At 41.3% G+C, this 25865-nt stretch overlaps 1 protein-coding gene across 9 annotated transcripts in view; it reads left to right on the top strand.

Annotated features, from left to right (window-relative positions):
• Nucleotides 1-25865, top strand: part of grik4 (glutamate receptor, ionotropic, kainate 4) — a 317151-nt gene that overhangs the window by 242420 nt on the left and 48866 nt on the right. For all 9 annotated transcript variants that reach the window (XM_044203352.1, XM_044203355.1, XM_044203351.1 and 6 more), the window contains 2 exons: nt 20860-21021; nt 24773-24925. In XM_044203352.1, coding sequence (XP_044059287.1) covers nt 20860-21021; nt 24773-24925 — 315 coding nt within the window. The remainder of the gene's footprint in view (nt 1-20859; nt 21022-24772; nt 24926-25865) is intronic.

The raw sequence follows: 25865 nt of genomic DNA, 5'->3' as shown, positions 1-25865 counted from the left end.
TCGCAATACTTTTGTGTAACCTTGCAATGCTTTTCTTCTTCCATTCCTTCTGAGCTGTATGTGTATATGGATTGGAAGGTAGTGTGGAGATTCTCAAGTTAATACATTTAGCATTGTTTATGGACACCTCAACTTATATGAAGAAAGTTATCAGATAGAGCAAAGAAGTTATCGGATAGAGCATTATCAAACTTCTGGGTAGGAGCTGTATGTATAAGGAACTTCAATTATTGCTCCACACTTATAGCAACAGGCCTTCTACAGTACAGAGTACCGTAACTGTTCACGAATGAAACCGACAGCATCCTGCAGATTCCCGTACTGCTTTCCTCTGGAGAGACCTCTTGATCTAAGAATTTGTTTAAGTTCACTTTCACTAATTACATAACCATGCATGTCTATTGAGCAGTAGTATTATATCAGCATACGTAATGCCCAGTTCAAAGTGAAATTCAGTGAGCTGATATAGAGCGTTGCGCTGGGAGCAGCTGAGCGGAAATAGACATATGGCTCAGAAGGAATGGAAAAAGAAATTTTTTTGCGAGAGAACGCAAAAATATTGCGATAGAATGCAAAATATTGTAAGGTATTGCAAAACATATTGCGAGGGAATCCAAAAGTAGTCCTCAAAAAAAATCTTGCTGTGACCTTTAGGGGGCTCCGTATGTTGTTGTAGCGGCATGATGGACTTCATTTACAGCAGATAAAGTCAGCTGGACAGATGAGTGCAGCGCACACTGCCGCACACACAATTATTTCTTACTGTATGTCAGCCTGGAGCTGGCAGAAGCTTTTTACCTTCCCCCCTCTCTGAAATTTTCTGAAAACTATTATGTTTGGGATTTAGATTTTAGAAGGTAATGTTTAAATGTGCATTCGAAGTCAGATGAAGGTCAGAGGAGACTGTGGTTTGCTTCCCTTGCAGAACCAATACCGTGCGTGCTGTGCTGTGCTCCCCCCCACTTTTCCTGATTCCACATTTTCACCTCTCAATCTCCTGTACAAGCTCATTCAAGAGAGAATGCAGAGGAATGTTTTTTTTAAGTTTTGTGTTTATTCAAACGCAGTATGGAACCAGATGACAATGGCACTCTATTATTTATTCATGTTCACTACATCATTGAAGGGGATTTAATTTCAGCCAAGTACCCAGCAGAGACCCCGCTGGGGTCAGCCAAGAATCTGCCTGGGCCCTAACATGGCCTAGCTGTCACTTCTAGGTGACTGGATCTGTATTAGGTTTGAACTTTGATTGGTGCAATGCATTGAGACTGCTTTTGGATTAATGTCTTTAATATGTTTAGCCATGCTTGACATTTATCCCTGTAGAACAGATGCGCCATCGTAGGTTTGCCCTCTCATGTCACCAATGCCAAGGCCACATCTAAGTAATATGTCTTTGATTGTAAGGGTGATTCTCTGGTCTATCCAACACTATACATACACACACACATACCTTTTGTCCCCCCCACTTCTGAAATGATTCTGGCGCCCTTGGTGATCACCATTATCCTATGATGAAACTTTTCTATCCTGATGGGACTGGTCTCTTCCAGGATGACAATGCCCCCATCCATAGGGCACGAAGGGTCACTGAATGGTTTGATGAGTATGAAAATGATGTGAATCATAAGCCATGGCTTTCGCAGTCACCAGATCAAAACCCAGTTGAAAACCTATGGGAGATTTTGGAACACCATTATCAAAACACCAAATGAGGGAATGTCTTTTGGAAGAATAGTGTTCTTTCCTCCAGAAGATTTCAGAGACTTGTAGAATCAATGCCAAGGCGCACTGAAGCTGTTCTGGTGGCACGTGGTAGCCCAACACCATACTAAGACACTTTATATTGTTTTTTCCTTAATTTGTCAACTGTCTGTATGTGAAATGAAAAACTAACTGCATGTGTTCATCTTGCTCTTAAAATACGACACGGTTATATTAAAGAAAGGCAGCAGTAATTTGATGTAATTGCCTGATGTGTTTTCTCAGTGTGATGTCTGGCTGAGCCAGTACTGAGGGTCTTCTGTAAGATGATTGTCCGTGCTTTGACATCAGTTTGACTATATTAAGCTTCACAGAGTTTCTGTATGAAGGCAGCTTCCCATTGCCATGGAGAATTAAAGTGTTTTTCAGGTAGCAACCAGATTTTCCGGATTGTAATCGCTCTACTGTCTCTGGGAACATTTTTCAGAGATTTATTTGCCAGTGCCACAAAGTTCATGGCTTATGATGTTTTCTTGTTAGCTTACAAAAATGTAAACTTGCAGATCTTCTTATGTATGTTATCATTAAAAAACTGTTACTTGTACCGATTTAAATATGTCTGTGTGGGCAAGAGGTTTGACCTTCTGATGACACCTAATTAAACTTATACAGGTAATAAAAGCTACATTTTGAAGTTCAGATTAGAGTCACTGACCATCTAAAACTATGTCTTGAGTGGGAACATTCACAGTTTATTCTGATCAAAAGAGCATCTAATTCAATTGCTGTCAAGAGTTTTTAGTTTGGCTATGGTTGTAATTACATGATACAACAAGTGAGAGTTAACTGGAGGGTTTGCAGTTTTCTGTTAATTTAGGGAAAAATAGATACTGTGGTTAATGCGGATTTGGGATCAGATTCTACTAGCATACGTGATATAGTGGCTAAACCTCAACCTTGTTCATGAGTTTTTTGGAGAGGGTCTGAATTCTGATAAATAGATTCAAAATGTCAAATGTTCAACCAGAAGAAACAAAACATAACTGTATATAACTGTATATAGTCACCTCCCACTGATAATAACACAGCCAAAAATGGTTTGATGTACTTTACATGCTAGTGTTGCTCCAGGTAGTTAAAACAGGTAGTGGTGAAACTATATGCCAACAGCTCACGGAATTCAGCTCGAACGGTCAAGATGTAAATATTGTATGTAGATAAAGTTTTATTATTGTGATAACATGACACATTAGCTGGCTAATTCAACCAGGCTGATCACTGAGTTGGACGTTTTGTGAATAGTTTGACCTCCAGATCCACTCATATTGTCACTTTTGTTTTTTGTTGAAATGCAGGCTGTGTGTCTCTCTGTTCCCATTGTTGGGACGCACTCAAGGTAGGATTTACTTTGAGTGTGCCATCAATGAAATCGTAGAAAAAGTTTCAGTCGTAGTCATCTGGACATTGTTTTCAGAATCAAGACGTTTCGGCTCCCATCCTTAAGTCATTCATAATTGAGAATGACTTCCGGATGGGAGCCGAAACGTCTTGATTCTGAAAGCAGTGTCCAGATGACTACGACTGAAACCTTTTCTATGATAGAACACTCCTGGACGAATGAGGGACTACACCGTCTCATCAATGAAATGTGTGAATAAAGCACATTATTGTTACTGTGTTAAAATTTCCTTCATACTGATTGAAACAACTACCATCTTCCGAGAAGTTTTTTTTTATTACAGTACATACAATAAGGGAAAAAATAGTCTAACTATAATTACAGCACTTTCACAAAAGATTATAAAGACTTCAGACAAGGGAAAACATGTCAGACACCTGTTTACTTCACAAATGATGACACATAATTGTACAAAGTGCAGTTTTTCACACCAAAGGCTTCAGAAACAGTTTAGAAGATCAAACAAACATATTATCATATTTATAAGACATTAGAATTACATACAGAGTACCTTTATAAATAATTTCGGAAGAATTTAAGCAAATTTTTAAGGCTTATAAACATTAATTTTTCTTTTATTTATTATCTATTATTTATCTGCTCTCTCCTCCCTCACCATCTCTCCCTTCTTCTCTCCCTTGTCTCCCCCTATTTTCTCCAACCATTCCCTCCTTCTGTCTCCTTCCTCTGCTGACACTTCATTTATCTATGGTCCTGACATCCCTGAATAACGATCTGCCAGACTGCTCCCCTGCCTAATCTGTTTCCCCTGAATCATCTCAAGACGCTCATTAACGTCCTCACGCAGCTACCCGTCTCGAGTCAGGGTTTTTGTCATGCCCACTTATGGATTTGACTGCCTTCAGTCTTCACTTTGGTTCTGTTTGTTTATTCTTTAATGTATTGGTGTTATTAATCTGGTGTGAGAAATTAGGGAAGGAATAAGAGGTGGAGATACTCTTTTTATCCCATCGTTACCAAGCAGAATTATTGCTTGGTCTGATATTTCAAACTGTAATATACGATTTGAGTGTAACTTAGCTGTATGAGTTGTCTTCATCCTTTCTCTCATGCTCCCCTTAATTTATACATGTGTGTGTGTGTGTGTGTGTGTGTGTGTGTGTGTGTTTGCGTTTGTTACTTACATATGAAAACAGTTAATTTATTACTATGGTCTCTATGGAGAAGATAGATGTGAAAGAACAACCATTCATTGACCATCATTAGAGCTAATGATCTACAGTGGACACTGCCTCCGGGTGAAGAGAGATGATTTTTTTGTTTGTCTGTCCCTTCGTTAAAAGCCGTATGATTCAGATAGCTGCACCTGCTATGTGTTCCTCGCTTCATTAAATCTGGTCTGTGATTTCTGAGGCACTGGTCCTGGGTAATGTGATGCTTAACATAGAAACAAGTATTCCCTTTAGTTAATGGTGCTGATCAGAATTAGACACGCAGGTGACAGGGAGGAAAAGCAGCACACAGGCATCGCTCAGATTGTATTAAACATTGCTTCCTTTATTTCCATGTGATAAAGCTTTCAGTTTATTTTCCTCTCTCCCCATTAAGTCCACTGTTGGGATTTACAATGGTTAAAGGTGGTGATTTACAATGGTTAAACCCACTTGTGTAGGTGCTATCAATTAATTATGGCTCAGAATTATCAAAGATAATCATAAATAACTTTAACGAATAAAGTCCTCTGGGGCACCACTCTTCTTAAAGAAGAGAAATGATAGCTAATTAATTGATTCAGTCTCATAAAATACACTAAACAATCAATTTGGAACTCAGATTAATAATTAAATTAATAACTATAACCAGAATTACCACCAATAGCTAGAAGGTTGAAGGATTTGGAGTTCAACATTGAAGAATTTGGCAAATTACTTGTATGTCTCGCGTGCACGAGCATGAACACACATGGTCAGGAACAAAGGAAAGTGTGAAGAGGGAGCTTTAAAGTTACTCTCCGCCGGGTGTGGTTGTCTTTAAGGCCCAAACTAGAGGTGTATGTGTATGATCTGTTTAGGATAATAGTGCCAAGTTAAAAGGAGTTAGCATGCAAAGACTCTGTCTGTGTGGAGCATAACATAAACTAATATCAACTTAGCAGTGGCTGAGAACTACGGTTATAATACTAATCTCACGTTAACCATGGAGAAGATCACAACAATAAAACCTCAATGAAAAAACATCTGTAACGTCACATGTACAAAAGTTAAACAGTCCTTTGCTTAGCCAAGTACACTGTTACTCTATGCTATTCCCAGTTGTTACGTTACCCGTGCATGAGAGGGAAAGAGAGGTGGCTTTGGTGCTGCTGTTAGCTGGCGGTCAGTCTGTTGTAGACGAGCCAAGCTGGGATGAATTGTGGTTCCGCTGTGGAAGCGTCTTTTGCTGTGCAGTGTCCGCTTGTAGAGGTCGGAGGAAGCCGGTCACTCCGCTTGTGGTTGTCCTTACAGAGTTAACAGCTCGGCGTTAACTTGTTTTTTGCTTCTTAAAGTTAGCTAGCAGGCTTTGTGCAATAGCCATTGTGGCTAAACTTCACTGCAAAGATCTTCTCAGTGCTGCGGTCGATCAGGAGAGTTCTGCGTGTTTCTGCTCCGAGCAGATTATACGGCGAAGCCAGGAGGGGAGAGTTCAGGAGGGTGTCTGCTGGTGAGCAGGCCATACTGAGAGGGAGACAGCCATGGCTGTCTGCCTCAGTGAAGGATTCCAGGACAAAGAGAGACCAAATCATCGCTGACCTTTTTATTGACATCCGGGTCACAGGTCAGACTGGCCAATGCTGCATTCAATCGCTCTCAGGATTGTGGGACAAAAGAGAATACAGTTTCCTAGCAAAAGTTCAGTTTACAATCACCCAAATGAATGAATTCATCTGTGGAGTCCCAACACCACGTAATACCAGCAGTTAATATCCTGGGCTTTAATTGTAAGATCTAATAGAAATCTTGGCCCTTGGGTCACAGCGAACAGAGAGATTAAAACAAAAACATGGAGGAGCAGTGAAATTGAACAGCTGGGGCTTTTACAGCTTCTTTCTGTAAACTCTTTTTCTGGGACATCATACGGCTCCCTCAGCTTTAACTTAATGTAACACTCACACGAGAACCATGCACACGCACACACGCCTGTCTGATGGATGCATGCACACAAACAGTCAAAACAAACAGGGCACACATACACTCACATATATACACACACACATTTGCCAACACACACACATTCGGTCCTTGCACCATGGCTTCCATCTAAGTGATTTGTATCCCGCGATCCAAGCTATTCGGCAGGATTGAATAAATCACATCAGGTTGGCAGTGACTCATCATATGTTGTCGGGATGCCTAATGTCATTTGAAGGTTAGGTGAGCACGGGATTGGGCCTAGCAGCGCCTCGCTTTGTGATGTCATTTTGAGTCTTGATGAAAGCGTCCAGGCTCTCTCTTTCTCAATTTCACACACACACACACACACACACAACCACACACTCACTCGCATCTGCACAAAACAGTCAAAAACACGCTTTGACGCACAGTGCCGGCTGACATATTATCCCTCTCTGCAAAGCAGAGGCCATCAGTTCAAACCCCCCACACACCCCTCCGCCTGTTTGTTTTGTTCTTCATGTTCCATTTCCCCTCCATACACCCGTGATCCCTCTTGTCACTGCAGTCATTGTCATGCATCCGTGCCTGAAGAGCTGCCATCACTTCCTGACTGTCACACATATACAGACACACACACACACACGACTGATAAAACTCAAATAAATAAACTCATGTACATGCTCACCCACATAACATCCCGTCCCTCTTACCAACACATACCTACAGTTGTAACATCTTGGCCTGCTTATCTACCTGCCTGTCTGTCTGCTTCCTGGAAATAAGCTGTGTAATTTTTGTCTTCTGGTGTCATAAACCAGAAACAGGCTGCATACTGTATTTGCAATTCAACACAGTACAAGTCCTCACGCAAACACACACACACACATTAATTTAAACTCATCTTTCTTTTTATTCGTTATATTAGTTAGAGCTGATTGGCAGGTTTGTATAAAAGGGTGATGAGGGGAGTTAGGTTTTACTTCTGAAGCATGGCTGATGCTGTTATTCACTAGTTAATCCCTATTCTTTCCCAGACACTGCCATGCTCCCCGCCATTTGTTCTTGGCCAGTTGGGGTTCCGGGCTCAACATGCTCCATGCTTCTAATTATTCCTCCCAACACTGTCAAATGATGAAATGCTTATAATTGAATGTGCCACTGAACAAGAGATGAAATATATGCCTGCTTTCCCAACCTGCACAAACATAAATTTCAAATTTTCTCTCTGTCTCTTATTCCAATTTTTTTTGTCTTCCACAAATTTCAAGGAGGTTGCTTCGCTCTGTGCTAGTAAAGAATAGATAATAGTTGCTGTCTTCCCTTGTCCTTGTCACCTCTTCCTTACTGCTACTTCTTCCCTTACTGCCAAAACTGCATCTCTCTCTCAATCTCGCTCAATCTCTCTCTCTCTCTCTCTCTCTCTCTCTGTCTCTCTCTCTCAATTAAATCCAATTCAATTTGGCTTTATTGGCATGGAAAACAGACGATAACATAGCCAAAGCATGGGTGAAATAAAAAAAAAATACATAAACAGAAGACATGCTATTAAAATATATACAAATAGTTCAGATAAGATAATAATAATAATAAGATAATAATAATCTCTCTCTCTGTGTCTTTCTCTCTCCGTGTCTCTCTCTCACTCTGTATTTCTGTCTGGGTGTGTCTGGCATTGATAACAATATTGTCCAGGCGATACAGAATTCAATTTCACAAGTTTATTGTTCTGGTAAAAAAATTTGTCCCATATCTGTGAATGTGAATGAATGGATGGAACATCCCTTTTTAAAAAAAGAGGAAGGAAAAAAAACACTTCACACCAACATCGTTCTCCATCTCCGGTGTGCACTGTGGTACAGAAGATTTCTAAATCCAAAAAAAGTCTTGTCAGTCAAACTCCTTTAGAGGGCAGCCACTGTGACTGTGAAAATGATTGGGATTTAATTAATTCCCCTCCACGGCTTATGTAAAGTTCATATTTCCCTGTTTAGACACAGAGTTTGAGAATCAATCAACTGAGTAATAGAAAAGGTAATAGGCTGCGTGGACGGTGACAACAGAGAGCTGCATCCAGCCAGAATATAAACTATGTCATTTTTATGTCACAACAAGTGTGTTTCACCAAATAATGTCTGCTTGCTACTCATTTGTAATGCAGAAATGCCAGCTTACTTAGCTAAGAATTACATTTATTGTGTTGGTGTTTAGAGAGCAGTATAAATGCGTATTGCCATATACACAGCTAGTCCCCAGATAGGACAAATTCTTTTTAGGCTGTAAATTGATGCATTCCCACTATACACCAGATGTTAGTTTCTGATTTAGCCAGTATTCAAAGTATTTTCAAGACCAAGTTCAGCTACAGCAGGTTGAAGGAAACTTTGGCACTGTTGTTATCTCAATTATCTCAAATTTGGATTTATACTTGACACAAGAAGAGCATTGTTGCATATAAGCATCATGTGGTACCAGTAGCTGGAGTTGATTTTTCATGTGATTATTTGATAATATCGCAGTTTCCATTTGTGAAAAGAGCTTGAAAACAATTCTGATTTCTGATGGGAGAATATGCATACTTCTCTGACATGGAGGCTGAGTAAAATGCTCCATTGACACTTCCAATCAGTTCATTATGCTCCATATCAGATTGCACAGATGACTAATAATCTGAGTCTCATTCAGGTCTTAATCATTTATTTATTGCCTTATTTTGACAACAATCTCCTTTATTAAAACATCATCTCTCTATTGTGGGCTCACATTTCCCAGTTTATTACTGCAAATAAGCAACTATTGAATGTGAAAAGCATATGTAAGGGCTTGCAATTATGATGCATTATTGCTGGTTTTGTAGGGTGTTCAATCAATGGCAGGTCAGAAAGAAGTCTCAACAACTCTATTCTAAGTTCTCTGCAAGGGTTTTCACTTGAAACCCTACTTTCCAAATGAATGTAAAATGTTGAATAAGTGGTTACCTTAATTCTTTACAAAATGCAGAATACTATGGTCACCCACCTCACAAAAAGAGAAATATCTCTTATAAGTCTTGCGCTCTGACTTTGCCATTTTCTCACACAAAGAGAGAAGAATGACAAATGCATTGGCGTGCATATCAGTATTCATGAAGTGCATTCATTAATCACTTGTGGCTAATTTTGAGGGTTAACAGGTTCAGACGTGAGGTCTGTTCATGTTCAAAAAATTACATATTGATCAGGATTCATGAGGAGAACTTGTGTGATAGAAAGCATTCTGATTTTTAATGAGCTCTGACATTAATGGAAAACCAATGACAGCCTACAAAGAAGGAAAATGCCTTTTAAAAAATGGTACGCAATGAAAAATGTTGAGCAGTTTTTGACTGCATTATGATAGTGGAGATAGTGGAATCTGTGTGAGAGACTACCAACAACCTGACATGTTTAATATGTGAGTCAGGCCTCCTTGCCGTTATCTCTCTAGACATAACTTTCCAACAAAATGAAAACACACTCTGAGAAGGCTAGTTTACCATAAAATTATAAGACTTGAAGTTCCCCAGTCTCTTTTTATCGTTACAGATTAGCCAGACGGCAGCAGAATGTTTGTGTAAATGAATGTAAACCATTTAGTGTAGTGTTCCACCTCTCGGACTCACACCTTTGTATGTGTGAGGCGTTGTGGCGTATTGATTACTCTGTGTCAGCCCTATTACCACCTGCTGTCTCCCTTTGAGCCCCATGTCTGGGTGACTCAGTGTTGACAATTGTATTATAGCCTATTATCTTCCAAATCCCAGGGCTTGAGTCGCAGCTTACTGTAGGGTCTTCTTTGGAAAGTTGAAATTGCTTCCAGACTTCATACCTGAATTCCTTTCTATGCTCTATAACTTTCTTCCTGCCATCATCCCACAATCCTATGTCCACCTGGCTACCACTGTCCTTCCTTTACTTCCTCACTTCCATTTCTTCCTTTTCCCTTTCCTTTCCGCATCTCTGTACTGCTGTACCTACTTTCTTTCCTCTTCTTTCTTCTTCCTCCTCTTTCTATTCCTGCCCTTTTTTCTCCCTCTCCTCATTCACCTGTCTCAAACCTGCCATGTACTATGTAATAAACTGGAAACTTGCCAACACAAAGTAACCACAAGTCAAGAATCATTTTTCTTTTCACACCACTTCATATAAAACTGATCAAAGACCTTATATGCATGTTTTGTTAAGAGTGCTTCTATTACGTGGGAATTTCTCACTATTTATTAAGCTTCTAAAATAACAACATGGTTTGCGAGGATGCAGATGTGCCAGTGTATGCGGATGCACTACTTAAAACTAATGAGTTTGTTAACAAGCTACTTAATAAAACTAACAAATTAAATGAAATAAAGTTACATTTAAAAAAAACAAACTGTGAGCATATTTCTTCACTTGAATTACTTGTCAGCTGTAAATCAGCACCAGAAAGCACCATGTGGCTATTGGTTGGTGACCCCACTTACCCTGATGTCACGCCTCTTTAACTAACCATCAAACTGTGCTCAGTTCAACTGTGTTTTTAAATCCACATATGACTTTGGTTGTGCCAGTGCTTTTGAATTCTAACACATTTAGCACCTACCAGAATGTCATTAGTGATATTTGGAGCAAATATGATGTCCAGCTCTTTGCTGTTTTAATCAGCCTGATGGTGCTTTTATTTTGATGAAGGGCATAACTGTTACTGTATTCTGATTATCATTCTGCCAGACAGGAAGTTCAATACACGATCAAGCTGAGCTGATTGCTGAGCTGATTGTGTCCAATGAGGATTAGTCAGGGACTTCGAAACAAGTTATTTGCCTCTATGCAATTTCTCTTTGATGTTCTGTCATACAGGCAGGTGAGGTCTGTTATTAAGTCGTAATAGTTTCATTAGATCATAAAGAATATTTTGACACAGAGACCTCCATTAACTTTGCATTAGGTAAATGAAGATGCATCTAAAAGTGACACTTCTGAGGTGAAGTTCTTCTTCTTAAGGTTAAGATGATTTTGGAATTCAACTTAATTTATCTGTATTTCTATTACAATGTGAGTGTGATTTCCAAAGACCAGATGGCTTAAATTTCAGTTTTTGAGCTGTTGACAATGCCCGTGTATACTACATGCTTAACAGCTTTCATTTCCATCACAATGCAGAACACCCTGCTGATCCAATTAAATTGGCCACATTTTTGACTGGGCTGAGAGTAGCACAAAGAATTTATAGGAAGACACTCACACTTACATTCCCTCCAAAACAAAATGGGGCAAATGAAAATAAAGAGGAAAGCTCACTGACACAATAGACTAAGTGAATCAAAAGCATTTGATACCCTGCATTAAAGCCTGGGAATACTATGTAACATGATGAAGCAGAAATAGAAACAAAATGCTTATTCAAAATGAAATCTGAATGAGTAAAATCTCCCTCTCTCTGGTATAAAAGACCACAGTGAGTCCCTGTCACCATCAGTTCACCAACTAAAGAGCTGAGCCAGCAAGGCTCAAATCACCTTAGCTAGTCAGCATAGATTAAATGTGGTTCGAGTTTCTTGTGATCAGGGAGCACGAAATCCTGTGAGCTGCTTTCCCTTTGCATCTCTCTCACACCAAACTCATACTACCTCAAAAACAAAAGCAAAGGAAATGTGTGATATCAAATTATAGCAAATAATATGAAACAAATCTCAACATGACCAATAAGCCATACAGACATTTCCTGTATATAGTGTATCTCTTTCTGCTGTGGCCCTTCTAACGCAGAGAGAACATCTAGTCTCAAAGCTGAGGGGTTACTTGGTCTTGATGAGAAACAGGTGATCGATGTGAAACACGTTTAGATGGAGTCTCATCTCCATTATCTGCTGCTTCTCCCTCAGTGTTTCAGCCACCCACTCCTCCACCCCACTGCCGACTCTGCAGCCTTAGAGGTCCAGGAACCGTTTTCTGTTTCCCAACTAAATAAGTTGCTCTGTGGATGCAAAGCTTTTCAATTAAAAGAAGCATTCATAAGTCATTTGAATTTGTTGACTTTCTGCTGGGATTTGAATGAATAGCTTACTGGAAAAGATTGGTTGTTTCAGATTCCAAACATATGCTAGTGTCTACAATATTCATGGTGCTTTTGGCCTCCACCAGCCTAAGAATTATTCCGGGCATAAGGTCTCTGCCTCACAAATAGGCTGTTACTGTTGCAGGTCAGACGTAATTCTATGAATAATGGAATAAAATTGGTCATTTGTTTCCAACACTCTGCAGGAATGCTGCCAGATTGTTTTGATGTATGCTGCTATTAAATGCTTTCAAACAAAGCTAATGTATCAACCCCAGCATGCTCTGCAACGATATATGGGATGTTAATTTCATGGTCATCTCGCAGTGAATGAAACTAGCTGGCCACTGGGAATGATGTAAATGACAAGTTAGTGACCTATGCAAGAGGGATGACTCGGGTACAATCCATGTACATCGAGTACAATAACGTATCCAGACAGCAACTGTATGAACACAGCCAGTGAGACACTGGAGGAGCTGCAATTACAGTTTTCATGTCCAGCTGCAGTAGACTATTGTTTTTCACTATTTCATGAACAGAAAATTCAGTAAATCATTTATCCAATTTTGCTATTACATCCCAGGTTCATAACAAGTCTGTAGGCATGACATTTGGTAATGCTCCCTCTCTCCTCCTCCTCTCCTCCCATCCCACGCTCACTGAGAACATCGTAATTAAGAGGCTGCAGGAGGCTTTAGAGCTCAGCCTGAATTTACGTGGCAACTGATATGAGCATGAAATGACTTATTGCTAAAAACACTGCATGAGCATTCCAGCTATTAGAGAATAATAAGTGTGCCACTAGAAGTGGATATCATTGCAGAGGGAAGACCTTTATACCCTTCCCCCAGTATAACAGGAGGGACGTTATTAATTAGTACTTTATCATTAGGAAAATCAATATGCAATTTACTGAAATGTTACTCAATCATAGGCTACAGGCTCTGTTCTTTCACAGGGCTGCCATGCTAGATAAAGAGTGGAGATGATTTTTCTTTCTTTTTTTCGAATTGTCAATTATGATTATTACCACTAACAGCTCTGTCTTTATCTGGAGCACATTTTACCATTGTAGAAGCTAAAGAGCTACATATATCCCTCAGGGGTTAGTGGGGACCAAAACAGAGCTAGAAGTAGAGTGAAAATGTGGTGGATACAAACATGTCTCATTTGCCGGATGTGTAAAAGGCAATTAACACATTCGGCACAACAGCTTTATAAAAAAAACCTTCGTCCTTCACCCTCCGCGGGTGGTCTCATCCTTCGAGCTCGGGTCCTCTACCAGAGGCCTGGGAGCTTGAGGGTTCTGCGCAGTATCTTTGCTGTTCCTAGTACTGTACTTTTCTGGACCAAGATGTCTGGTGTTCTTCCAGGAATCTGCTGTAGCCACTCCTCCAGTTTGGGGGTCACTACCCCGAGTGCTCCGATGACAACGGGCACCACTGTCGCCTTCACCTTCCAGGCCTTCTCCAGCTCTTCTCTGAGCCCTTGGTCCTTTTTCCTGATGTTGCCATCACTTGGTATTGCCACGTCAACCACAACGGCTTTTCTCTGCTGTTTGTCCACCACCACAATGTCTGGTTGGTTCGCCATTACCATTCTGTCAGTCTGAATCTGGAAGTCCCACAGGATTTTGGCTCAGTCATTCTCTACCACCTTTGGAGGTGTTTCCCAATTTGACCTTGGGGTTTCCAGTCCATACTCCGTGCAGATGTTCCTGTACACTGTGCCAGCCACTTGGTTATGGCGCTCCATGTATGCTTTTCCTGCCAGCATCTTACACCCTGCAGTTATGTGCTGGATTGTCTCACTTGCCTCTTTGCACAGCCTACACCTTGGGTCTTGTCTGGTGTGGTAGATCTGGGCCTCTATTGCTCTGGTGCTCAGGGCCTGCTCCTGTGCAGCCATGATGAGTGCCTCTGTGCTGTCCTTCAGTCCGGCCCACTCTAGCCATTGGTAGGATTTCTTGATATCAGCCACTTCAGTTATGTTCCGGTGGTACATCCCATGTAGGGGTTTGTCCTCCCATGATGGTCCCTCCTCCAGCACCTCTTCCTCTGTTCCCCATTGCCTGAGACATTCACTGAGCACGTCATCTGTTGGGGCCTTATCTTTGATGTACTTGTGGATCTTGGATGTTTCATCCTGGATAGTCGCTCTCACACTCACTAGTCCACGGCCGCCTTCCTTACGGCTAGCGTACAGTCTCAGGGTGCTGGATTTGGGATGGAACCCTCCGTGCATGGTGAGGAGCTTTCACGTCTTAACGTCTGTGGTCTGTATCTCTTCCTTTGGCTACCTTATTATTCCCGCAGGGTATCTGATCACTGGCAGGGCTGGCTGTTTATTGCCTGGGCCTTGTTCTTGCCATTGAGCTGACTTCTTAGGACTTGCCTTACTCGTTGGAGGTATTTGGCAGGTGCTGTTTTCCTTGTTACCTCTTCGAGGTTGCCATTTGCCTGTGGTATTCCAAGGTACTTGTAACTATCCTCAATGTCTGCTATTGTTCCTTCTGGGAGTGAGACCCCTTCCGTGTGGACTACCTTCCCTCTCTTTGTTTCTTTATTTTTGCTGAGGGGGTTCAAACCTATGCATAACAGCAGTGGGGACAGAGCATCTCCTTGGTATATGCCACATTTGATGGATACTTGTGCAAGTGGCTTGCCATTGGCCTCAAGGGTGGTTTTCCACAGCCTCATCGAGTTTGCAACGAAGTCTCTTAGAGTCCTATTGTGTTGTACATCTCTCTCTCATTCAGTGATCCGTGTGTGTCATTGAGTCATATGCTTTCGTGTAATCAATCCAGGCAGTGCACAGGTTGGTGTGTCGGGTTCTGCAGTCTTGGGTGACTGTTCTGTCAACCAGGCGTTGGTGTTTGGCTCCTTTGGTTCCTTTGCCAATGCCCTTCTGTGCTTTGCTCATATATTGATCCATGTGTCCACTTATCTTAGCCGCGATGATGCCTGACATGAGCTTCCATGTTGTGGAGAGACAGGTTATTGGCCGATAGTTGGATGGGACTGTACCCTTTGCAGGATCCTTCAGGATCAGGATTGTACGCCCTTCGGTAAGCCATTCAGGGTGCGTCCCATCTCTTAGCAGCTGGTTCATTTGTGCTTCTAGGCACTCGTGGAGTGCAGTGAGCTTCTTTAGCCAGTACGTGTGGATCCTGTCAGGGCCCGGTGCTTTCCAGTTCTTCATACCTGAGACTCTTTCTTGGATGTCTGCCGCTGTGATGGTGACTGGATTCTGTTCAGGGAGGTTGCTGTGGTCCTTTCTCAGAGCCACCAGCCACTGTGCATCGCTGTTGTGTGATGCCTCCCTCTCCCATATACTTTTCCAGTACTGCTCAGTTTCCAGCCTTGGTGGGTCTGCTCTGCTGTTATTACCCTGCCATTGAGCGTACACTTTCGCAGGTTGAGTTGCGAACAGCCGGTTTATTCTTCTGGCTTCATTATCTCTCGTGTACCTCTTTAGGCGGCTGGCCAAGGCTTGGAGCCTTTGTTTGGCAGTTTCGAGTGCTTCAGGTATGGGCATCTGGTTGTACTTCTTGGGTACGTACTTTCTCATTGCACCTCTCTCAGCCTCTGTCAGTTGGCTCACTTCTATCCGGGCCTCCTTGATTTTTGCCTCCAACCTTCGTTTCCATGGTGGGTACTGTTTCTCATGGCTCCCATGGTTGCTCTCATAGCCAAGCATCTCGAGGATCACTGCTGCTGAGCCGTATATCAGCTCAATGGTTTCAGTGATAGTTGTGGTAGGGATCGCCCTCAATGCTGCATTCACATCTTCTAGGAGACTTTCTGATGGTTCTTCAGTTAGCCGTTGTAATTGGCGTCGGGGTTGCCTTGCATTCATCCTCGCCATGATCTTATCTTTCAGGTCAGTCGCTGCCTCGTTCAGCGTGATTGCACTTGGGGCTTCGTACCAATCTCTGGTTGGCCGCTGGCTCCCCTCTGACCTGTTGTCCTGGCTCCCCCTTGCCGTAGCATTTGTGTTGTATCTCGTCAATCTCAAGTTGTGATAGCAGTTGCCGCTTGTGGATGTTGGAACACTGAATTACTAGTTGCTTCGCTGTAAGCCTTGATTGTGGGTTTCAAAGTAACCATTCATCCCACATCCTTTGCATGTAACCCCTCTGACTAGGGTTACTGGAGTAGTAGCATTCCAACAGAGCCTTGTTATCGCATCTCGCCCATCTCCATCTTGTTCCAGTAGCAAATTTGTCATCTTGATGCTCTGGTTCCCCAACACCTGATGCAGACCTTGTTTGGCCGGGCGGCGTCTGAGCCGGCATGTCATATATTTCATTGTCACTCATCATCATCATGAGGTAGGCAGTAGCTTGAAGGGTCTTGCCTAAGGACCCACACTGGATGAAGGGTCATTGCTCATTGCGCTCCGAGGGGGATTTTAACCCTGTACCCCCGTGTGAATGTCCCAAAATATATATACATATATATATGTGTGGGTACAGCAGTATGTTGTGGGTACAGCTTGTTGCTCTGCCCCCAAGTAGCCAAAAATCAATTATTGCTGCTTAGCTGTACTTCTGCTTATGATACTTATTAGCTGAAAACACAAAACATTACATTTACTTGTGCGACAGACCTTAATACCCCTTTAATTTATGTAAAAATTATGCCCGTGAATCATTGAAAGTGCAACTTCAAATTCATTGTTCTGACTCATTTGACATTATTGCAGTGTTCTTTTACACCACCATTGACTGCTAGTTCTCAACTTCAGCAAACTTCATTAATTTTAATGCCACTGTAACAAAGTTCTTCAAACAGACAAAATTTTCAGATGACTCAAACTCATTGAAATACTGAGACTTTTCATATTCGCATTATGAAAAAGTGACAGTATGAAGCAGCACTCTCACATTCACTGCACTGCATGCATACATATTACAAAACTCCCTATACAGCCTAACTTGCATTTGAAAAGCTTATCTATCAACAGAGCATTTCTGGTAGAGTTATCAGAGTTTCAGTTACAGGATGTTGTTCCATGCATGCAGCCGCGATGCAGCCTGATTCAGTGGATGTCCTTGGAGCCCAGAGAATCTATAATCTCAGCATTTTTATCCTATTTAGGGAGATGAGATCAGTGGACAAAGAGAAGAGCTGAAAGAGGCTGGTTGATCTAAAGAGGTTTTTGCTTCATTTTGGATACCCTGTTTAGGATGGTGGAGTTATAGAGGCTTACAACACTGCAAAAAAACATGTTTGTGCGTCGATGGGTAAGGGGTATGTAGAGGGTGGGTTCATGGCAGGTTATCCCACTATTAGCAGCATCAATCCTACAAACACCCAAGTAGTCACACATTTGGGCGTTTCTTTTGGCGAGTGTGCATGTGTGCATGTATGAAAGGTCCATTATGTGAAAAGTAAGAGAAATCACTGAAGGCTAACGGATATAAAAATGCATATAAAATGATAAAAGAGATGCTGAGGGACTAAAAAAGGAGACAGAAATAAAGAATAGATAAGGCAGAGATTTCCAGATTCCAGATTTTCAGAGGGAAAAGGGCAAGAATTGAGTAGGTGAAGCAACAGTTTTTGGTTGGTTGGCTCGAGTTCCGGCTGCTGATTGATCTCCAGGTGACAGCCGGTGTCAGGGGCCCTCAGCCAGGCTGTCATTCCCCCATGTTCTCCCACCCTCCCACCCCCTCTCATCTTCGTTGTGTCGCCCTCTCTTTCTCTCCCACTGCTTTTTAAGCTTTCAGTTGTGCCAACTAATCTCTCACCTTCTTCTCTCTCCATTGATTCAACTTCTACCTCTCTCGCGCTCTCTCTCTGTCCTCCTCATCATCATTCTGCTCCTCCACCCTTTCAGTAGTGACAGTTGGTTTCTCCACTGCTCTATTCTACCCTCCAACTCTGCCTTTTTGTTCCCCCACTGCTGGGAACCAACTGTCCTCTACTAAGTACTGTCCGTTTCACACCACCTATTTAGTATGCAAGAGAGCATAATTGCTCATGTGGAGGGTTTTAGTCTGTGTTTGTGTCTGACCGTGTGTGCATTTGAATTTGAATGTGCATGTGTGTCAGTGTCTGTGCCCTGAAAGCCTACGAATGCAGCACATTAGTTTTCTTCAGACATAGCCTAAGGATATTTTGGTGACCTTGGTCTTCAGTGAATATGTGCATGTGTTGCTCAATTATAGGGATTTCATTTTACAGTGTGTGGGTGTGCACTTTCTAGTTTGTGTTTGTGCATGTGCCAGCGTGCATGCATACATACAGGCACCCTTGAGGGGCCTGCTTAATGATAGGCTCGTTTGCACGGCTCTGCCTCTAATGATCTATTAAAGTACACTTAGCCAGTAATTATATGGCCAGTCCCAAAAGGCTTACGAGGCCCCACAAGGGATAGCTACAGATACAAGAAGACTATAGAAAAGCCAATGAGTTTTATGTAATGCACAGGAATCAATAATATTATGGCCTTAAACTTTGCTTTAGGTTTGTGATAAAAAAATAAATAAATAAAGGATAGATAAACACTGAAGTGCCCCTCAAGCTTAGCTGAGGGACATGTAATCCCTGCCTTAGTTCTCCTTGTCTTCTAAACTTCTTTTACTTTAAATTGTCTAAATTCAAAAGTAAAATGCAAAATCAAGAGAGCCAGGCAATCAATTTCACTAAATTACATTTTTTTCAGTAAATTAGTTACAAAGAACAGTCTCTTCTCTAACAAGACCATTATCCTAGTCATTAACAGAATTGTCTCCTGAAGTTCAAGAGCTGCTTGTAATATTTCACCATACAGATATAGACAATCAGTATTTCTTGAATGACAGGTCAGAGTTACCCTCTCTTTTAAACTGGCTGAACACAACAGAGTTGCATGTTTTTAACATGCAGCAGAGGTGCCCTGCTGCATGCTAGCATAGCTAAACATTTGAGATTTCTAGGTTTCTGGGAGGTTAGCACTGGGGATAATAGGCCTCCCACTCAAAGTCAATATCCACTGCTTCCTCCTGCCCTGGTCTGCTCCAAGTCTGTATCAGTGCAGTCCTCCACTGGTGTCTTCACAGTGGAGTGACTCATGCTCTGTCTCCTCTTGGTCTGAGAGCTTTTTCCACATACCTGCTTATCAGTTATTTAATTCACTGACCTATTCACTCTTTTTGTCTGAGCGTCCATTATCTGATTTGCCTAATCCCCTCTCATCCATTTTCTTCTTATAGATGAAAAAGGCCATTTTTCAGTTTTTCATTTTTCTGATGTGCCATAGACTTTGTAAGCTTTGATATCCCCAGGATCCAGTCAAGATTTCCTTTTGACTGACTAAAATATGTGTTTTTGCTTGTTTTTAAAAAATAAGATTTTGCCCTAATCCTTAAAGCCGGTACCACACATGAGGTGGGTTCCTACATGACAGGAGGTCTAAAGGAAGTATAGCAGTTAGCAGCTTTGATCATTGTTTTCAAATGAAGGTTAATTGTTTTCCCACGGAATTTGGTTCCTTGTATTTATATACACCTCTAACTTCTCTTCTACTTGTCTTTTCAACCTACTGATCATTGTAACCAATATACATGCACCTATGCATGGTTCTCATTTGTTCTTCCTAAGCTCTCTGCTCTAACAACATCCCAGTGTCACCTGCAGCCTCTTTCCTCCCACACCACGCCTTTTTATTTTTTTACTTCAGTCTCCCCTCTACCACTCACCATCCCTTCCAACCCCTCTTATCGTCAGAGTCCCTAGCCTTGGTGACAGACAGACAGTCAGGTAGACCGGGCTTGGTCAGTCTGTCATAAGCTCGATGGCACAGTGGGCTGCCAGGCAAAGGCTGCCACCTGAGGGGGGACTAGGTTCTGACACCTCTATTAACCTTCAGGAGACGTCCATTCCCCATCACTCCCCCGCCTCCTCTCCTTCCTGCTCTTCCTCACCTCTATCCCTGCCTGTCCCCAGTCTGCTGTTCCCCAGGCAGAGGAAAACCTTCTTGCCCCTAAAGCAAAAGACCCAAATAACAAATACCTTTATTTTCATCTCTTCCCCAACCTGGAGCATTTCAATATGCCATGGATTTCTATCTCACTTTCTCTATTATCCATCGGTCTCAGTGTCCTCGTTTTCTTCCTATCTGCCTAAGGCTCTTTCTGTCTGTCTCTCTCTAATTCTAGCCCCTTAGCATTGCAATCCAGTATTCATAAAATGACCTGTATGTCAGGAAATGCATATGGCCAGTGCAAAATCCACGGTTTTGTGCAGTGAAGCATAGTTAAATGGTTAGAATGAACAAATTGCTGCAGCTTTCTCATGTCAATCAACTGGAATAAAGGGGGCTAATGAATACTAAGTGAGACAGATTAAATTGGATGTAAACATGTTTGATTAATACGTGCCCTTTGTACCTTGGCAATAATTCAATATATCATTTGGTGTTATTTAAAGTAAATTATGGTACATCATGGCAGAATATGACAGCTTCCATCTAAGTCAGCTGCATTCACCCAATAATCTCTTTCTGTCTTTCTGCCTGTCTCTCTCTCCCTTTGCCCTTCAGGAATTCTCTTTACTCCGACTGGACGACGTTGGGGACCAACGAGTCAACATAGTCGGCTTTTCAGTCTTCAACAAAACTCATCCCTACTTCCAGGATTTTGTGCTAAGCCTCAACCGCTCCTGGCAAGAGAACTGTGACCATGCACCCTTCGCTGGCACCCCAGTTAGTACACACATGATCTCACACACGATCTCACACTATCACACACAGTGAAGACCAAGGTTACTCATGTAAGAATAATGGATGAGGAACCCTTTTTATTTATTATAATTTTTTATAATTTATTTATTTCCTTATCAAGTCCAAACAGGGCCTTCCTAGGCATTACTCTTACAGTATACTGCTATATCTCAAACTCAACGACTAAAACACTAAACTCACTTAGACATAAAAATGCCTCTGAAATATACAGGGATGACATTTATCCAGTTAGTTGTTGTAATTGCAGGTGTTGCTCTAGGCAGTTGTTGTTTCCCAGACAGCTCATTAGCAGCATTTGGCACCCTCCTTATTACATTTATAATGGCATCTTCCTTGTTAAATTTGCTTCAGAGGAAATGCAAAGCAAAGGAGCGGCTTAAGTTCACAGCATCCCCCTTAAATCATCCACTGTTCTCATCTAAACATTGTCTCTAGCTCAACATTTAACATACAGCGCTCTGCATATTTGAATGAGTGACTTCAAAACAGCCTAAAATCACCAAGCTACTGATTACATCTGAATGGCTGTGCAGGTTTGTTGTAAAGAAACTGGAATAAGGAGCAAAATCATTTGTCTCGTGCTTGCTCAACAGTTTTTTTTACATTTGAGCCGACCATACTGGACTGAAAAATTGGCCCTCACGCATGAACATTTTGTATTCTTAACACTCATTTATTTTATGAGATAGGCTTATCAGAGCTTTCTACGTCAGATTCTGCAAATAAAATGTTGTAAATGATCTGCATAAACATGATGAGTGCCACATATTCGTAAATGGCCACTTGTTTATGAGACCAAAATTTATGAGTATTATCTGACTCCCCAATAATCCCTCTCAAGGCTAAGCTCTCTCACCCATTTGTCCAGAAGTGTCATAAGTGTCTCATAAAAACAGCATCTGAGAGTAACAAGACGAACTTCTCCAGCTATTACTTTGAATCCCTGCTCTCAGACACCAGTAAAAAAAAAAATTAACTTTCTCTTCAGACATACCATATTAAAATGTTGTTTTCCATCATTTATTTGTTTTGAAACTAACCAAGCTTACAGTATAATTGTACATATCTTTATATCTTGTACTAAAAATTAATAATATATTAATGACATTAGTGGAAACTAATAATTAATGAATAAATCAGTCAAAAGGTAACATTTCTACATGATTATACACATAAATATGAAATAAACTTTTATATTTGAGCTCAACTTCTTCAAAGTTATTACAATAGAAATCTCTCTTTTTTTCCAAAACATGTTGTGAATAATTAGAAATAACTGCTAACAAATACAAAAAGAAACAACCAGAACAACACATCTGGGTGCAAAAGAAAAAAAAGACAGTGTTTGCAAATCTTAATTTTCTTAAGGGCTTATTAGGAACCAGAGATGCAGTAAAGTTAATTAATGAAAGAATCCCTCTCTCTGTTCGAAGTTAATAGAAAGTAAAAAATGAAACAAACATGCTCATACACGCACCCATCACCCCCTCTTTTCAGCTTCACACAAGTGGGTGGGTGGTGAAACAAGTTAAGTTTGAACATGGGGAGCCCCAGTTGCTCACTTGGTAGAGCACGTACCATTAAGGCTGAGTCCTTACTGCAACGGCCCGGGTTTGATTCCAACCCGCTGCATGTCATCCCCTCTCTCTCCCACCTTTCCTGTCCCTCTCTGCAGCTGTTACTATCTAATAAAGGCAAAAATGCCCCCAAAAAACACCTTTAAAGAATAGTTTGAACACAGCATGAAAAAATCTTGTGTTCACTTGGATACTTCTGAGCCTGCGGCAATTTGGACTTGTGACTAATTAGCTAATAACTAGAGAGAATAAAGGCTGATGAAGGCAGAGCAAGAAAGTGATTAACTCATTTAGACATGCACATAGATAATGCTGTCTTTTCATTAACAGTAATTAGGTCTGGAGGAAATGTAACCATGGCACTCATATATTCAAAAAAATGCATACAAGTGACCTCTTTACATGTGTAGAGCTGAGACTTTTAATGCATTCAAAGATAAAGACTTGCACCATGCCAACTGATCATTAAAGTTCATCAGAGAAAATGCAGGCAGCTGCATTATAGGTGGGTAGGTTCATCGGAGAAGGAAGTTATACAGGAGACAAATTGTTTAATGAATTATGCTGCCTTTAAATATCTTCCTATTGTGTGACGATATTTATATTCTCAAATTAGCATCAAGCAAAGTAACCACAGAGACACACAGATAGTCCTTATCTTTATCTGAGACTAAAATATCAGTAGGTACACAAGATGTGACTATACTTGTGTTAGAGAACATCAAACAAAATGTCCGAAAGGCTTTAGATACAATATTATTTTTTGTAAAACAGGCCTGAAATAGTGAAAGCAGCTCATGTTGGCATACAAATGAAGTACATCTATGACAGAGGAGCTGCTATGCTGAGTGACTTCTACAGGTTACTTACTGAAAAACTGTAAAAATAGTATCTGCGACCGTCTACCTGACGCAGTAGCTTGTCGCTTTTTAGTCTGGAATTGCCATTGGCTTCTAAAGCATGCAAACCGTAGTGATGTATTTTTGTTGTCAGGCTCTATTCAATGTAATTTTGCATGTCACTGTATTTCTACACATCATCAGCTGAGACAGTGGGTCTCATGCAAGAACCACTGATTTCAGCAACTTGGCCCATACAAGCAAATTTCCTCCAACCCAGAGTTTATTTTAAGATCAAGTCCAGACCTGTTGTACAAGTTATGTAAAATTAACTTTCTGATCCCAGCTGCTCTATATGCCACACAGAAAGATAGTGAGCAAAGAAAGTGATAGCAAGAAAGACAGACTTCGAGAGTGAAATGAAGATAATGCCACAAAGCTATTAGCTTCACGTTGCAGATATTATTAGATACGAGTGGAATATAATCAGAAGTACTGTTGTAACATTTTGCCATTCACTTTTTATTGCTGACCTAACAACTTGACTTTATCTGTTCCCGCCACCAAGACATTATTCCCATTTGTCAAACCTAAAGTGTATCGACTTGTGGTTGTAATGTCTTCACAGGCTATTTGTGTACACCATATTGCTCTTAATGTGCAATCCACCAATTATGTTAGCCAATTCAAGGTTGTAATATATCACAGTTTTGCAGTTTTATGGCCTATTGTAGTTCCCTTTGGTCTCCAAAATGTACTATGTATCACAATATCTCTCAGCCCTGTATCAATATCCACCAAACATCAGGGCCACAGATGTACAGCAATGAAGCCCAGACTCTCCCCTAGCTTTCTAATGCAAGGCTTCATGCATTTTGATCAAATGTGCATAGCAGGATGCAGTGGTAGTGACGATGGAGCTGTTTGTACAGGGGAGATGAGAGGAAAAGCTGCCTCTCCCACTGTTTTCTGGCCCTCGCTGAGAGAGGCAGGCGGTAATTGAAATTGTCGGGGTGTGCCAGCTTCATTGGGGATAAGAGTAGGAAGGACAGCGTCTCTCCAAGAGACAGAGAGAGAGGGAGAGAGAGATGGTTTCAACGCTGTCAGCAGATCAGAGTCTTTCTAATGATCTAATGGAATAATCTCACTGCCACTCCAGGGATGGGTTAACCCCTTACTGGCCGCTAATCACTGACATGTTACACTTGCAGTTGGTGTGCTTTGAGTTTTTGCAGCTTTGTGTGAGTGTGTGAACACATAATGTATTCACCTTCTTCCCTCCCTCTCCCTCTGCAGCTCTCCTCAGCTCTGCTCTTTGATGCGGTATATGCGGTGGTGGCGGCGGTCCAGGAGTTGAACCGTAGCCAGAATGTTGGCGCCACTCAGCTCTCCTGCAAGTCCTCCAAGATCTGGGAGCATGGCACCAGCCTCATGAATTACCTGAGGATGGTAAGATTGCCTCTGCTGCATGTGATGAAAATAGATGATGAGGACTGACCATTACTTACCTTAAAAGAATAGTTTGACATTTTGGGAAATATGGTTATTTGTTTTCTTGAGTTAGATGAGAACATCGATACCACTCTCATGTCTGTACAGTAAATATGAAGCTGCAGCCAGCTTAGTTCGGCATAAAGGCTGGAAAAAGGAGGAAACAGCTAGCCTGGCTATGTCTAAAGGTAACAAAATCCGCCTACCAGCACCTCTAAAGCTCATTAATTACTATGTTATATCTCATTATATCTCACATTATTATCTGCTGTCAGTGAAAATATCTAGGCTCTGAAATATCTAATTAACACTTAGAAAGTGAAGCAGTAATGAGCATCTCCATAAGCTTGACTGTCTGACTTTTTGCTGTTCCAAGTTGGAAGGTCAGAAACAGAATAAACAAAAGCACACAAAAATGTAAAATATATATGTATGTATATATGTATGTAAATATGAAGCTACTGCCAGCAACCAATTAGCTTAGCTTAGCATAAAGACTGGAAACACTGGGAAACAGCTAGCCAAGTACTTCAATAACCTGCAAATTAACAAGTCATCTCTTGTTTGCTTAATCTGTACAAAAAATATTTCTTGACCGGGCGCAATGAGCTCCTGGTCTTGTTATCGTGAGGTTGCCAGGCAACCAGCAGGCACTCCAGGAAGTCACTGCGCCAAAAATAGTCTGGCACATAATCCTTAGTAAAACAACAAATTGCCATTTTTACACTTTTTTTGTTAAGATTAAACAAATGTGATGTAACGTGTTAGTGAGCTTTAGAGGTGCTGGTAGGCAGATTTTGTTGCCTTTGGACAAAGCCAGGCTAGCTGTTTCCTCCTTTTTCCAGCTTTTATGCTAAGCTACACTAAACAGTTGCTTCACATACCGCACATAAATGAC

This window comes from Siniperca chuatsi, linkage group LG7 (genome assembly GCF_020085105.1).
Source record: "Siniperca chuatsi isolate FFG_IHB_CAS linkage group LG7, ASM2008510v1, whole genome shotgun sequence".
In the NCBI taxonomy this organism is placed as follows: Eukaryota; Metazoa; Chordata; class Actinopteri; order Centrarchiformes; family Sinipercidae; genus Siniperca; species Siniperca chuatsi.
This window is presented reverse-complemented; position numbering and strand designations above follow the sequence as displayed.